Genomic DNA, 16,878 nt, shown 5'->3' with positions numbered 1-16,878 from the left:
AATCCCGGCACTTTGGGAGGCCGAGGTGGGCGGATCACGAGGTCAGGAGATCAAGACCATCCTGGCCAACATGGTGAAACCCCATCTCTACTAAAAAATACAGAAATTAGCTGGGCGTGGTGTAATCCCAGCTACTCAGGAGGCCGAGGCAGGAGAATCGCTTGAACCAGGGAGCCAGAGGTTGCAATGAGCCGAGATGGCGCCACTGCACTCCAGCCTGGCCACAGAGTGAGACGCCATCTCAAAAATAAATAAATAAATAAATAAATTGGTCACACATAAAGTTTTTGAAGAAAGTTAAACCTTGTTTGAACTGAAACCGTGCCATGTGGAAACGTCTAGTGTTGCAGGTGATGCCCTGCAGGCCTTCTCACGTGCTTTGCTTTCTGATTTTTTGTCTCTCTGAGCTGGGGCTGAGTCCCTGGCACTTTCAGTCCTCCCTGTAACTTGTTTATGTGTTTGTCAAGTGACCTGAAGATTTGGGCCTCAGTCCGAGGACCCATGTTATTCTGGGCCACACTCTCAGATGTCCCAAGACTGTCTCGCCCTCACTGCCTGCAGAAGCTGCAGGGATTTTGCAGAGAATATATAAAAAGAAACAGTTTTGCCTGGGCATGGTGGCTCGCGCCTGGAATCACAGCACTTTGGGAGGCCGAGGTGGGTAGATCATTTGAGGCCAGTAGTTCAAGACAAGCTTGGCCAACATGGTGAAACCCTACTTCTACTAAAAATAGAAAAATTAGCTGGGCGTGGTGGCAGGTGCCTGTAGTCCCAGCTCCTTGGGAGGCTGAGGCAGGAGAATCACTTGAACCCAAGAGGCGGAGGTTGCAGTGAGCCGAGATCGCGCCGCTGCACTCCAACCTGGGCGACAGAGCGAGACTCTGTCTCAAAAAAAAACGTAATAGGAACATGGGAAAATATACTTTTTTCCCCTTAAATGATTTATTCTTTACAGTTTCACGTTTATGTGTTTGACAAAATCAGAAACCCATGTTTCAACACTGTCATGTTCAGACCATCAACTTAGACCAGTGAAATCTGAATAATACAGACTCAGCACTATGATCTTCGAGAAATCGTCTACTACGTCGGTGGAGAACCCAGTGAAAGGGTCGCCGGTGAAAAGGTACCTGTTTAATCAAGCAAGTCCGGGGTACCCCAGGTCGCTGCAGCCAGCTCCTTAATTAAAGCTCACCAGGGCCAGCTGTCTCCCGTGCGGCTGCAGCGTGTTTAATTGGCAGGTGGACTCTGTCCGTGGGCTGCTCCTCCACAGGTGAAGTGAAAACAGGGGAGGTCCTGGGTGAAAATGCAGGTTCTGTTCATCCTCAGAGGGTGGTAAGTGGGTAGACTAGAGCGTGAAGCCAAAGGCACTTTGTAAAGTGCTTTCCACGAAAGACCAAAAATAAGGCACGTTCATTGTGGGAAGAAATTTTATAGCTGCTATTTTAGAGAGCTCAGAGCAGAGAGATGGAAAGCCTCACAAAATCCCCATGAAATCCTCCCTTGGCTCGGTGATTCTTTGTATCTTAATGTTACTCCATTTCTTCTCTAAATACCTCAATGCTCTGGACTGGAAGAGAGCTGGGTATTTGTTTAATTAACCTCTTGCTTTACTCGCAAGGGACGGGCCATGAAACCAGCTGGCTGCTTCTGCTGGAGGACGCCGCTGGGTCCGTGCTGGAAGCCTCCTGGCTCGGTCGTCTTCCATTTGTAACAAGGAGATCGATTTTAGTGAACCTAATCTTCACGATGCTTCTGGAAGAACAGCTGTGATGGATCACTCCTCTGTTATCATGAATTTGGGGTGCTCTCGGTACACACACTATGACCTTTTACAAACGGTTTAATTCGTGGTGTGGCCTGTCACACGGGGCCACAAGGCTCTTGTGTACCTGGCTGCTGTTTACAAGTCTTATGACCCAGTGAGGGAGCAGACTGTTCTGCCAAATGCCAGCGTTACTAGGACAAAGGACAGTCACCTGGTGAGGAGCTGCCATCAGGCCACATTTTCACGGAGGCTGACTCCCGCAAAGGCCCTACACTTAGATGTCCCCCCCGTCTCCTGCAGCTCCTTAGGCTAAGAACTCACTTTAATTTCTGAATTCTCCCGTTTTAAAGACCAGATAAATTTACCTCTGGGACAGTCAGATGTGCACAAATGCACCATATGTTTAAAGATCACCAAAGAGGAGAGAAAAGGGGATTCCTTAGTCTGGAGAACAAAAACTGGTGAGCTGTGATTTAAATAAAACGAGCATTGTTAAAATCAGGTTGTATTCAGAAGTCCAAATTGAGACTTCTTGAGAAACTGGATCTGACGAACAAAAAATGTTCATTCCTACCTGCGGCAGGAGGCTGGAGCTGAGACGTGGGCATCCCTGCAGCTGAGGGCTGTGCTCCCAGGCACTCATGGCATCTCTGGCTGGTTCACTTCTCCCTGGTTCAGACAGATCAGGAGTGGAAACATCTGAATGTGTTCAAGGAGGAGGTAAGTTTTCGGGGGAAAACTGTCAGAAAGTGGATGAGGGCTGGGTGCAGTGGTTCATGCCTGTAATCCTAGCACTTTGGGAGGCTAAGGAGGGAGGACTGTTGCTTGAGCCCAGGAATTTGAGACTACTCTGCACAACGTAGTGAAACCCCATCTCTACAGAAAAAAAAGAACAACTGGGCATGGTGGCGTGCACCTGTGGTCCCAGCTACTCGGGAGACTTAGGTGGGAGGACCACTTGAGCCCAGGAGACTAAGGCTGCAGTGAGCCGTGATTGCACCACTGCACTCCAGCCAGGGCGACAGAGCAAGACCCTCTCTCAAAAAAAAAAAGAAAGAAGGTAGGGACTAGCAGTGAGCCCCAGGTCAGGGGCCCTGGCTCTTTCCCTGTTGGGGCTATTTACCAAATCCAGTCACTACTTTCCTCAGGTTTTTCTTCTATCAAAGGAGAAGATTTTGGTGTATTCAGCAATAGATGATGGCACTCATGAGCTTTCTAGGGCTTTCTACCCCCAAAATAAAGGCTAGATGATTTCTAACACCAGAGATTGGTTGTTTTGCCTGTCTGGGGACATGTACAAGGAGTTGAACAGTGGTTCCTTGGTGGTGATTCAGACTGGAGGTGAATCCCAGCCCTGTGGTTGACCAGCTGTATGACCTTGAGCAAATTCTCATGTGGGTTCAAATCCTGGGCCACTGTGAATATGAGGCAAAATCCCCTGTGGTCCCAATGAAGAAAAGCCAGGTGGAGGAGAGTGGCCAACCTGAGTAAATAACCTTTGGAAATATAGATGGAATAGACTAATGTCTTATTTATTAAGCATCACATGTTTAACAGCAGCTGTATAAAATAATATGATTTTGGAAAGATTGGTTTATGCCATTTTTATTGTATCCTAATTGTTCACTTGGATTTTCAGGTTGTCATCATTAGAACTATTTTTTTATTTTTGAGACAGAGTCTCGCTCTGTCGCCCAGGCTGGAGTGCAGTGGCTCGATCTTGTCTCACTGCAACCTCCACCTCCTGGATTTAAGTGATTCTCCTGCCTCAGCCTCCCCAGTAGCTGGGATTACAGGCATGCACCACCATGCCAGGCTAATTTTTGTATTTTTAGTAGAGACGGGGTTTCACCATGTTGGCCAGGCTGGTTTTGAACTCCTGACCTCAAGTGATCCACTTGCCTCAGCCTCCCAAAGTGCTGGGATTACAGGCGTGTGCCACCGTGCCCAGCCTAGAGCCACTTTTAATTAAGAGTCCTCAGCAGTTACTCAGAGAGCAGGCATCTTCTCTTCTGCCTGAGTGGTTTGAGATGTGGCATGTTTTGAAACCAGTTATGATGCTGTCTCTGAAATTTTCTCTTGAGCCATCAGTGCCCATTTACAAATATGAAGATAGCCGATGACCTTCACAACAATGGCTTTTTTTTTTTTTTTTTTTTGAGACGGAGATTCACTCTTACTGCCTATGCTGGAGTGTAATAGCACAATCTCAGTTCACCGCAACCTCCGCCTCCCAGGTTTAAGCGATTCTCCTGCTTCAGCCTCCCAAGTAGCTGGCATTACAGGCATGCACCACCATGCCCAGCTAATTTTGTATTTTTTTAATAGAGACTGGGTTTTTCCATGTTGGTCAGGCTGTCTCAAAATCCTGATCTCAGGTGATCCTCCCACCTCGGCCTCCCAAAGTGCTGGGATAGGGACGGCTTTTTAAAGCTTGTCTTCAGCACCCAACATTCAAAACTCAGTAATAAAAACTACATATAAATAATTCCTGGCTGGGTGCGGTGGCTCACACCTGTAATACCAGCACTTTGGGAGGCTGAGGTGGGCAGATCACAAGGTCGGGAGATCGAGACCATCCTGGCTAACATGATGAAACCCCATTTCTACTAAAAATACAAAAAATTAGCTGGGCATGGTGGTAGGCACCTGTAGTCCCAGCTACTTGGGAGGCAGAGGCAGGAGAATGGCATGAACCCAGGAGGCGGAGCTTGCAGTGAGCCAAGATCACACCACTGCACTCCAGCCTGGGCAACAGAGCGAGACTCCATCTCAAAAAAGAACACACAAAAAATATAATATATAATATAATATATAGTATTATTAATAGATATACTATCTATATTATATATATTATATATGTATTATATATTATATAATGTATATTATATAATATATAATATATTATATACTATGTATATATTAATATTATATATACTATGTATATATAAAATACTATGTATATTATATAATATATAATATGTATTATATAATATATACTATATTATATAATATGTATTATATAATATATACTATATTATATAATATACTATATAGTATATAACTATACATAGTATATTTTATATAAAGTATATATTATATAAAGTATATTAATTATATAAAGTACATTAATATACTTTATATAGTATAGTATATATTATATATTATAGTATATATAGTATATATAGTATAGTATATATTAATATACTAATAATATACTATATATAATATGTAATATATACTATATAGTATATTATGTAATATATTAATATATATATCATTATATCATATATGATATATAATAGATATAATTCCTTTGCCTCCTTTTTAATGTTTTTACTGACTCATCAGATGCGTATGTATAACAGCAGTTCTCAAACTAGCTGGCCCCAGAACTCTTAGCACTGTCAAAAATATTGAGGGACCCCCAAGGAGCTTTGTTTATAAAGGTGATATGAATCCTCACCATATTAGAAATTAAAGCTGAGAAATTTAAACTTTATTTAAAAATAAACAGGCTCGGCTTGACGCTGTGGCTCATGCCTATAATCCTATCACTTTGGGAAGCCGAGGTGGGCGGATCACCTGAGGTCAGGAGTTCGAGACTAGCCTGGCCAACATGGTGAAACCCCATCTCTACTAAAAATACAAAAAATTAGCTGGGCCTGGTGGTGCACGGCTGTAATCCCAGCTACTCAGGAGGCTGAGGCAAGAGAATCACTTGAATGTGGGAGGCGGAAGTTGCAGTGAGCTGAGATCGTGCCATTGCACTCCAGCCTGGGCAACAAGAGCAAAACTCTGTCTCAAAAAACAAACAAACAAAAACCAAACTCACCGCATGCTAACTTAAATAACATCTTATGAAAAACGTATTTCCCCAATAAAAAATTGAGCGAGAAAAATGGGTTTAGTTTGCAGTTTTGCAGGTCTTTTAATATCTGTCTTCAAAACCAGAGGGATTCTTGCATGTGCTTCTGCGTTCAGTTTATTGCATTTGAAGTTGTTTGATTGACGCATATAAAGAAAATCTGTCTTCACATAGATACGTATTTGGAAAAGAGAGTATTTTAGTAGCCTTTTCAGATAACTGTGAACATTCTTTGATACTTCACCAAAACTCAACTAATGAACGGTTTTGAAAGGTTAGTTGCAGTGTGGAATCTGAAACCTCGTCTATGGCTTTTTCACACTCTGTTCCATTAAGATCCCCTGGTCTACCTGGCACTGTGATTGGATCCTTTACCCAGGCATGCTTTTGTAACATCATACTCTAGTCATTTGCAAAATACTGGTTCCCTGAATTATGCAAATCTTCCAAATGTCAACATGTCTTCATTATGCAAAATAAAAGATCACATTCATTAATATCAGCACCCATTGGATCGGGAAAATCTAAGTACAGATGCTCCTTGACTTACATTTGATAAACCCGTTGTAATTCAAAAATATTGTAAACTGAAAATGCATTAAGTACACCTACCTACTGGACATCATGGCTTAGCCCAGCCTCCCTGGAACATGCTCAGAACACTTACATTAGCCTACAGTTGTGAAAAAGCATCTAAAACAAAGCTTATTTTATAAGAAAGTGTTGAAGATCTTGTGCAGTTTGTTGAATACTGTACGTGATGTAGAAATTGCCACCATTTCACACTGTTGTAAAGTCAATACATCGTAAGTGGGACCATTAGAAGTTAGGGACTCTGGCCAGGCGCGGTGGCTCACGCCTGTAATTCCAGCACTTTGGGAGGCTGAGGCTGGCGAATCACGACATCAGGAGATCGAGACTATCCTGACTAACACAGTGAAACCTCGTCTCTACTAAAAATACAAAAAATTAGCCAGGCGTGGTGGTGGGCACCTGTAGTCCCAGCTACTCGGGAGGCTGAGGCAGGAGAATGGCGTGAACCCAGGAGGCGGAGCTTGCATTGAGCCCAGATCGCACCACTGCACTCCAGCCTGGGCGACAGGGCAAGACTCCATCTCAAAAAAAAAAAAAAGAAGAAATTAGGGACTCTGTATTGGGAAGCTGCCAAGCTAATGATGGTGGATCCAAGTTTCCAAAAATTTCAGTTTTCCCTTGAAGCCTGCATTTTACCACTGGCAGCAAACACTCAATTGTCTTCTTTGAAGCTCACTTCGTCCATTTCCAAGGAAGTACCTGCCAGATACCCAAGTCTGAATCACCATAGTTTGTTAGTCGCTCTTCCAGGCAAAAACAATGTTCCATGAACACAGCGGCAATTCAGGCCTGGACCCAACCACCCAGGGCTTTCCTTGAGACATACGAGCCCCTGCGAGCAGCAAAAGTGCTCTCTGCTTAGGACGTTTGAACACAGGGTAAAAGGGCTGAGATGTAACGACATGGAGCATTTTGCTGCTTCATTCATGAGTGAAACTGGCATTTGTGTTTCCCTCCCCAAGCGCAGTGGTGAAGGATACAATGACCATAGGGGTTTGTTGCCTCTGCCATTCTCTGCCAGGGTGCAGGCACTTTCACCCACAGCTGCTTTTACATCGTGAGTGCAAATGTCAACCCAGTGAACCAAGTAACTAAGTAACGTCTTTGCATTATTATAAATATAGTTTTAGCCTGATGGACTCCCTGGAGGAGTCTCAGGATCTCTAGGGGGCTGCAGACCACACTTTGGGAACCACTGATCTATCATTATCCAAAGCTAATTTTTTCAGCTCTCGGGGTCCTCCCCAGGTAGTATTCTGTGATTTGCAATAGAGTAATTGTGAGAATATCCATAAGGGCTAAGCTGGGACTTAAGCACTCTCCTTCACCTCCCTGCCACAGATCCTTTGTGAAATGGGGTCGTCGAGCCTATCAGTATCGAGAGAAACAAAAGCGAAGTGCCTGGCACATGCTAGGAACTCAGAAGTGGCAGGAGGGGGCAGTGGGTGTTGGTGGAGGGGCAGAGGTGGGTACGTGGTCTCTGCCCTCCGTGGGTTGGGTAAGAATCTGCCCATCCTGGTGGGTTCTAGTAGGAGGGAGAAATGCATATCTTTCCTGTGTGACTGAACACAGGAGAACGCTGTAAAGAGCAAAGACTGGCATTAAATTCTGCATTAAACGTGACGCCCGTTTTTACATTGACACATACAGATTTCAGTTTGAGTAGTGAACCGTGGGAGGCTGTCTCAGTCGTGCCTTCCTGGGGTCAAACCAGCTGGCCTGTTTTCAAGAAGGAACAATGCTTTGCCGGAAAGTGGGGCGAATGGTAATCACGGACACACTTGTCTCGGTGCCAGAGTCGTAGCTTTATACGTGGCGTCTTCCTGACAAGTAAATTACTGGATTCCTTTGCCAAATCATTAGATAACTTTTAAGAGCAACAAACGTTCATGCAAAAGGAGATTCAGCATTATCTTGTTAGAAAAATAGTCATCAGTTTTGAAAAGCAAGGACATGCTATGAAGTTTGACCAACTGTGAAAATTACAGTCTTTCTTCCCTGTACTTCCCCCGTGCTTTTCAATCAATCAGTTTCTAATGGATGAAGCATTCCCTACATTTGTCACTAGATAGATGTGTCGGTCAATTAAAATATTCTGACTTCGCAGGGTTGAGATAATAGCCAGCCTGGATCCATCCGTCACTGTGAAATAGAAGGTGACCTTCCCGTATTGAGTCAGAGACCCAAATACAATTGCTTTGATCTTATTATCATAGCCAGAAATTACTGCTCATCTAAACGTAATTTCCCTGAAATACTGAGCGGGCAGAGCTACTGCTGGAAATACATCATAAAGAGACTGTGGTGCAGCCTTGGGGATGAAAGGTGACATGCTACTCTCATTGGGAGGAACTGCAGAAATCAAGTGCGATGGAATTTCCTGGGATGTTCTGTATCTGGTAAAGGCTAAGTAGGATTCATCACCAAACGTTAACCCAGAGAGGTTAAGCCCTGTTACAACGAGCTGCGGCAGCCACGCCAGGACTGGACTCCCTGGAATCTGACCCTTTCTTTCCATTCCCACACTCCCAGCCAGGGGTCCTAGCCTTTCCTGTCTGTCTGAAAACCACTCTTCCGGGGCTGGGGAGCAGGAAACCCTGTCTTGGGGTGGAAAGGAGTCGGAGCCGGCTTTGGATTCTCACTTCCTTTGTTTGCTTATTCGTTCCTCCAGCACGGACGTTGGGCCAGGTGCAGGCTGTGGTACGGGTGGCTCTTCTGGCAACTGCAGTCAGGTTTACCCTCCTCTTTAGCCCCAGAGGCCCCGCAGCCTCCTGTGTCTGCCCATCCCTTGCCCCCGATGTCCCCTTCCCTGCAGTCATTCCAAATGACCTGTAGTCGCCACTGCTGGGCCTGGCTTCTGCAGGGCTGGCCACCCCCCTTCTCCAGGGAGCCCCTGGTTCTGTTTGGAGAACTTTGCCAGGTGCTGGCCCTTCCCCACTCTTGGAGTGGAAGCCTCTAGAACAGGATGGAGAGGGGTGTATCCGTCTGCATGTCATTCTCTGGTCAGAGAAAATAAGTTCCACCTTTTCTGAGCTTGAGTAAGAAAAAAACAATCAAACTAGATGTTTGCCAAAGACATCACAGCAGACACGAAGTAGAAGAAAAGGGCACAGAAAAGGGAGCCATGGGCACAGAAAAGGGAGCCTGGGTACCCCCTGCCAGCAGAGGTGCTGGGGCGGGAGCAGGCGCTCCAGGTGGCGCACGAAGTCAGTGAGGACCCTTTTGGGCTCCCTGCAACTGAAGAAGGAATTAATAAAATCAACTATAACCTAACAGTAGTAGTAATAGAAATTTTAAAATCCTGTTAAAGTTACTGCAAAGTGTGACCCCCCCTTACACTCAAGTTAAAAGAGAATATTAACAGCCTGTCTTCTCTCTGGACAGTGGACCTTATCTATACTCCCCAACTCCACATTCCTCAAGGTTTATTACAGGCCCAGCGAGTTCCTGCTTACCTCCCTAGCATGGCTGCAGGGTCACAAAACCGATAAGTCTAGGTTGCAAGACATGTGTCTCTCGAGATATAAGAAATGTTGTGATGCTGTCTTTGTTTCTTGCTTCTGTAACTCGCTTCCCGCCTCACGTAGTTCCTGCCTTCAGATGTTTAAAAGTAGAAAAAGCCCTTTGTTCGGGGCTCAAACTTTCTGGACGTATGTCCGGCTGAGCTGCTGATCACCTTCATTTAATCAACTCTCCTGAACCTTTTCAGTCTCTCCAGTCTTTGATTGTCCCGCAACACAACGTCCCCTTTGTGAGCATGCACTGCTTTTGTGTTCTGGGCTAAGCCAGAACAGGTAATAGGGTTAATGTACCTGAAGTACATTTTAAGGAGAATTAGGAGCCCTTGTTCCAAAAAGATTCTAAAAATGGATGATTGATTTCAAAGGTTCTCAGGGACGGTGCTGTGTACTCAACAGACTCCTGACCAACCTTCTTATGAGCTTTGAAAACAGAAAATCTTTATTTTGCAATAAAGGTGGGAAAAATACAACAGCTCTTTAAAAATCAATGATTTTAAAAAAACTTTTTTATTTTATAGTTTTATTTATTTACTTTTGAGACAGGGTTTCACTCTGTCGCCCAGGCTGGAGTGCAGTGGTGCAATCACAGCTCACTGCAGCTTCAACCTCTTGGACTTAAGCAATCCTCCTGCTTCAGCCTCCCAAGTAACTGGGACTATAGGTGTGTGCCACCATGGCCAGCTAATTTTTTCTTTCTTTCTTTTTTTTTTTTTTTTTTTTGTAGAGACAGGGTGTTGCTATATTGCCTAGGCTGTTCTCAAACTCCTGGGCTCAAGCAATCCTACTGTCTTGGACTCCCAAAGTGTTGAGATTACACGTGTGAGGTACCGTGCCTGGCTATTTTTTTTTTTCTTTTTACACAAATGATAGCATACTGTAGTTCCTGTTACATGCTTTTCTCTTTCTTTTCTTTAATTTTTTTCAGAGACAAGGTCTTGCTGTGTCACCCAGGCTGGAGTGCAGTGGTGCTGAGGCAGGAGAATGGGTTCTGGAGGCAGGGTACCTAAGGCTGATTTGCACTGATTTCCTTGAGCTGAATCAAAAGGAAAACCCCACCTCTCCACACCCAAGTAATGAAAATTTCTATCCCTTTTATGTCAGATTGAGCTTTTAACTGATGATAGTGCCTGTCTGAGTATTCATTTTCTCAATCAAAATGTGTTCTAATCAGTTTTGAAATCAGTTCTGTTTGCTCTAAATAACATCAACTGGTTATTTTTTTGTACTGACAGATACAGAGTTCAAATCAGCAATTCCCTATTGACAAAGTATTAAGGTAAAGTGGCAGTTAGCTGTAAAGCTTTATATATGTATATGTAAAAACCTATATATACACACATATGTATGTAATATATAATATACATGATATATGTAATGTATATTACATATATATATAAAATGGGTTTTAAAACCTATTATATAAACTGTCTTGTTAATATATAAACCATTATTTAACCCTTTAAAAACCCTCTTATATATATATAATAAACATTACATATGTAAAAACCTATATATACACACATACATGCTCATATATGCATACATATGTGTGCATGTGAGTCTTTTTTTTTTTTTTTGAGATAGAGTCTTGCTCTGTTGCCCAGGCTGGAGTGCAGCGGTGTGATCTCAGCTCACTGCAACCTCCGCCTCCTGGGTTCAAGCAGTTCTCTGCCTCAGCCTCCCGAGTAGCTGGGATTATAGGCGCCCACCTCCACGACAGGCTAATTTTTTGTATTTTTAGTAGAGACAAGGTTTCACCATCTTGGCCAGGCTGATCTTGAACTTCTGACCTCGTGATCCACCCGCCTTAGCCTCCTAACGTGCTGGGATTACAGGCATGACCACTGCACCCATCCCCATATGAATCTTTAAAATTGCAAATGTAATGCCCTCGACATTAGAATGTAAGCTCTCCACAGAGGAGGTCTTGTTCATCTTGTTCATGAGTGCACCCCCTGGCCTGGAATCACCCCTAATGCATAAACTGGCATTCAGTGTTTGTGGAATGAATGAATCCCTGAGTGTGCAAAGCAGAAAGCACAAGTTGCTTTTCTGCTTAACACCATGGGATGAATGGCACCACGTCCCACTAAGATCACTCTGCCCTTTCCCTTGCCAGGGTGTCTCACAATGTTCCATGGTGGGGCTGCACTCTCCTGTAATTTGTCTAATCAAACAGGCACATTTCGGTGGTCCCCATTCCCCCGTACGACAAGCAGTCCCGCAGTGTGCTCATGCCTTTGTATAACTGTGCAGAAACTTTCATGGAATAAATGATGAGAAGTGGAGCTGCTACCGACCCACTTTTGGAAGTACTGTGCTGATGTATTTCCCCCCTTTTTTTTTTTTTTTTTTTGAGACAGAGTCTCGCTCTGTCGCCCAGGCTGGAGTGCAGTGGTGGGATCTCAGCTCACTGCAAGCTCTGCCTCCTGGGTTCACGCCATTCTCCTGCCTCAGCCTCCTGAGTAGCTGGGACTACAGGTGCCCCCCACCACGCCCGGCTAATTTTTTGTATTTTTAGTAGAGACGAGGTTTCACTGTGTTAACCAGGATGGTCTCGATCTCCTGACCTTGTGATCCGCCCGCCTCAGCCTCCCAAAGTGCTGGGATTACAAGCGTGACCCACCACGCCCAGCATGCTGATGTATTTCTAATGAAGCTCCCTTCGAGTTCAGAGCAACAGATTCTGAATCACTGTTGTTTTCAAACATTGGTTTTTAATGGTACCATCAGCATCACCACTCTTAGGACTTTCAGGTAAAAACGTGCAGTAAATAAAATTGACTTTTGGCTGCTCTCTGCTCCCAAATCTGCCTAGCGTCTGATTTTGTATGGCCTGCGAGTGAAGGATGAGTTTACATTTTAAATGTTTGGGACCAAAAAAATCAAGAAGTTTTACGACATGAAAATTATGTCACATTTCTGTGTTCTAAAAAAAAAAAAAAGTTGTATTGGAATTAGACACCATGCCTGCGACTAATTTTTTAAAAATATTTTTCATAGAGATGAAGTCTTGCTGTGTTGCCCAGGTTGTTCTCGAACTCCAGGGCTTGAGTGATCCTCCTGCTTCAGCCTCCCTAAGCACTGGGATGAAGGTGGGTGCCACACGCACGTGACCTGCTTACACATCATCCGTGGCTGCTTTCAAGCTACAGTAGCAAAATGGAGTCCTTGTAGCTGGGCGCGGCGGCCCACGCCTGTAATCCCAGCGCTTTGGGAGGCTGAGGCAGGTGGATCACTTGAGGTCAGGAGTTTGAGACCAGCCTGGCCAACCTGGTGAAACCCTGTTTCTACTAAAAATACAAAAGCTAGCCAGGCGTGGTGGTGCGTGCCTGTAATCCCAGGTACTCGGGAGGCTGAGGCAAGAAAACTGCAACCCTGCTAGTGCTTGAACCTGGGAAGCAGAGGTTGTAGTGAGCCAAGATCACACCACTGCACTCCAGCCTGGGCGACAGAGTGAGATGCTGTCTCAAAAAAAAAAAAAAAAATCCTTGCGACAGAGTCTTGTCTAGCCCCTCACACACCCCACCCTACCCTAGACCACTGTGTCCTTCCTGGCCACAGCGATGTTCTCATGATGTTCTGCGGCCGCCATATCCTTAGCTCCAGCATCCTGGGGCAAGCTCCCTCCCCCAAAGCCCTACATTTCAGTTCCCCCTACCCCCATCGTCATTGTCTCCTTCACCCAAAACACTGCTCTCATCCCCTCACTGCTCTCAGATTGGGTGCGAGGAGAAAATAGAAACCTTTCATTTTGCAAGCAGGTGATACCTGGATGGCAAATAAATGGCAAAAGAAATTCTGACCAAGGTGTGAATGTCTAATAGGCCTGGCCTTTGTTCTCCCACCCACCTAAGAGGTCCTGGCATGTTTCAAGGAGCTTCCTCATCCCCCATTTTCTCATAGCTGGTCAGAGGGGAGTCTTTTTTAAAGGGGGCATAATCTTTGGGGGACTTTCCCAGTTTTGCCCCGTGGAAGACTAGAACCAGTAACTTGGTACCATGCTATTTATTCCTTCCTCATCTATAAAATGTTTAGGGGAACAAAGCGCATATGTGGTTTACTTTGCCTGGTATGCAAAAAGAGAACTCAGAGGAGCTGCTAATAAATGAAAATCCAACTTCCCTTGTCTCAGAGTTTGCTGATGCTTCCAAAATCATTTGAGTGAAAGACCGTTGATCAGTGCAGTCGGTGATTCATGTTCTGCTCACATGTGGGATGGGCAGAAGTGTTTCCATCACAGTTTTAAAATTCCAGGCAAGTTTGGTCATCTCCTCATGCTCTTAGCATTGACTGTGAACATCGCAGGTTACTCTCTTGCCAGATCACTAAATTAGCAGACTGATTAAATAACACCGTTTCAAAACGCTAGTTCAGATATTATAGTTACAGCGTGCTTGGAAATCCTACCCCAAAGTGCAGTAAGATTGCCTCAAAAGTATAACCTGGGGGAAATAAGGCATTTTCTCCATCATGCATCAATTAAATGTTTCCATCACTTCCCTACACACTTCTAATTCGCCTAAAATTGCTTGGAGGTTTGAAAATGAGCAACACAAGACGACGTTTCACAGTCTTAGTATTCCCTGGAATGGGCTCCCTTTTCTCTCCCAAAGAGCTACAGGCGGTTTTTATTTATTTATTTATTTTGAGAAATATCAACTTCTTTTTAGTTCTATTAAAGAGAAGTGAAAGAAAGCTTGCAGCTTTATTTATTTAAAATTTTTTTTTTAATTTTTTTGAGATGGAGTCTTGCTCTGTCACCCAGGCTGGAGTGCAGTTGCGTGATGTCATCTCACTGCAACCTCCACCTCCCGGGTTCAGGCGATTCTCGTGCCTCAGCCTCCCAAGTAGCTGAGACTACAGGCACCTGCCACATGTCTGGTTAATTTTTTAGTAGTTTTAGTAGATACAGGTTTTCGCCATGTTGGCCAGGCTGATCTCAAACTCCTGACTTCAGGTGATCCGCCTGCCTCGGCCTCCCAAAGCACTGGGATTACACGTGTGAGCCACCGTGCCTGGCCGCTTGCAGCTTTTAAGACCTTCTTTAAGCACTTAGAGTGTTGTCATGTTATCCAGAAGGAAACTCACACACATAAAGAATTCAAATTATCCCATCCAGGGGTATCACATATTGACTTTCTTTTCCCCGAGACTTTATTGAAGTCTAATTTAAATAGAGGGAAATGCACACGTTTCAGTGTACAGTCTGATGACTTTTCACGTTTGTGCACACTGTGTGACTACCACCAGATCAGGCTGCACATCACCCAGCCAGCCTGCTGGTACCCATATGCAGGGGAAATTCTCCGTGCCCCTCACCACCCCGGCAAAGCCACTGTCAACACAGAAGAGAGGTTGCCTGCGCTTCAACTTCAAATAAGTGGATTCACACAGTCTGTGCTCTTTTGCATCTGTCTGGCCTCTTTCATTCAACATTAATGTTTTGGAGATACATTATATTGTTGTTTTTTTTTTGTATGGAGTCTCACTCTGTTGTCCAGGCTGGAGTACAGTGGCATGATCTTGGCTCACTGCAACCTCCGCCTCCCAGGTTCAAGCGATTCTTCTGCCTCAGCCTCCCGAGTAGCTGAGATTACAGGCGTCCACCACCACGCCCAGCTAATTTTTGTATTTTTGGTAGAGATGGGGTTTCGCCATGTTGGCCAGGCTGGTCTTGAACTCCTGACCTCAAGTGATCTGCCCGCTTTGGCCTCCCGAAGTGCTGGGATTACAGGCGTGAGCTACCGCGCCAGGTCCAGTTCTATTCTACTGTGTGCATCTTCCACTTGGTCTATCCATTTTCCTGCCTCCTTGCTTTTAAGCCTGTTTGGTTTGCCTGTGCTGAAGTTGTTATGACATTACCAACAGGCGAGAGTCAAGTAAAAGTTCCTCATGCTTTTCAGGCTACCATACTGAATTTTCTATTTTAATAGAGTTTCTATAGATTGGACCCTTGAGCCATGCAGGGGTTAGGGGTGCCAACCCCTCACATAGTCAAAAATTCACACATAACTTCTTTTTTTTTTTTTTTTCTTTTTTTTTTGAGATGGAGTCTCCCTCTGTCGCCCAAGCTAGAGTGCAGTGGCACGATCTTGGTTCACTGCAAGCTCTGCCTCCCGGGTTCATGCCATTCTCCTGCCTCAGCCTCCCGAGTAGCTGGAATTACAGGCACCCGCCACCATTCCCGGCTAATTTTTTGTATTTTTAGTAGAGACGGGGTTTCACCGTGTTAGCCAAGATGGTCTCGATCTCCTGACCTCGTGATCCGCCCGCCTTGGCCTCCCAAACTGCTGGGATTACAGGCGTGAGCCACCGCGCCCGGCCTCTTTTTCTTTTTTTTTTAGAGACAAGGTTTTGCTCATCATCCAGGCTGGAGAGCAGTGGTGCGATCACAGCTCACTGTAGCCTTGAACTCCTGGGCTCAATTGATCTTCCTGCCTCAGCCTCCTGAGTAACTGGGACTGTACAGGTGTGCACCAGCATCACTGGCTAATTTTTCTTACTGTTTTGTAGAGACGAGGTCTTACCATGTTGCCTAGGCTGGCCTCAAACTCCTGGCCTCAAACAATCCTCCTGCCTCGGCCTCCCAGAGCACTGGGATTACAGGTGTGAGCCACCGCATCTGGCCATGTATAACTTTTGATTCCTCCAGAACTTAACTACTAATAGCCTACTGTTGGCTGGAAGCCTTACCAAGGACAAATGGTCGATGAACACATTATATTCTTATGATATACAGCCAGCTAGAGGAAAGAAAATGTTCCAAGAAAATCATCAGGAAGAGAACATGTATTTTACTCTTCATTAAGGGAAGGTGGATCATCATCAAGGTCTTCATCCTCATCTTCATATTGAGTAGGCTGAGGAGGAGGAGGAAGAGGAGGGGTTGGTCTCAGGGGCAGCAGAGGTGAAAGAGATAGAGGAGGTGGAAGGGGAGGTAGGAGAGGCAGACACTAGGTGTAACTTTTTTGTGTGTTTTGTTTTGTTTTGAGGCGGAGTCTCACTCTGTCACCCAGGCTGGAGTGCAGTGGTGTGATTTTGGTTTGCTGCAACCTCTGCCTCCTGGGCTCAAGCAATTCTTCTGCCTCAGCCTCCTGAGGCGTGCACCACCATGCCTGGCTACT

General features: G+C 45.0%; 1 protein-coding gene across 1 annotated transcript in view; it reads left to right on the top strand.

Annotated features, from left to right (window-relative positions):
* The first annotated feature begins 2,005 nt into the window (after positions 1 to 2,005).
* The window catches only part of PARVB (parvin beta), a 157,660-nt gene continuing 142,787 nt past the window's right edge, over positions 2,006 to 16,878 (top strand). The window contains exons 1-2 of the mRNA XM_073006623.1: positions 2,006 to 2,229; positions 2,352 to 2,488. Coding sequence (XP_072862724.1) covers positions 2,410 to 2,488 — 79 coding nt within the window. The 5' untranslated portion in view covers positions 2,006 to 2,229; positions 2,352 to 2,409. The remainder of the gene's footprint in view (positions 2,230 to 2,351; positions 2,489 to 16,878) is intronic.

Source organism: Chlorocebus sabaeus, chromosome 19, assembly GCF_047675955.1.
Source record: "Chlorocebus sabaeus isolate Y175 chromosome 19, mChlSab1.0.hap1, whole genome shotgun sequence".
NCBI classification, from domain to species: Eukaryota; Metazoa; Chordata; class Mammalia; order Primates; family Cercopithecidae; genus Chlorocebus; species Chlorocebus sabaeus.
Note: the sequence above shows the minus strand (reverse complement) of the source record. Positions and strands in the feature narration are given on the sequence as shown.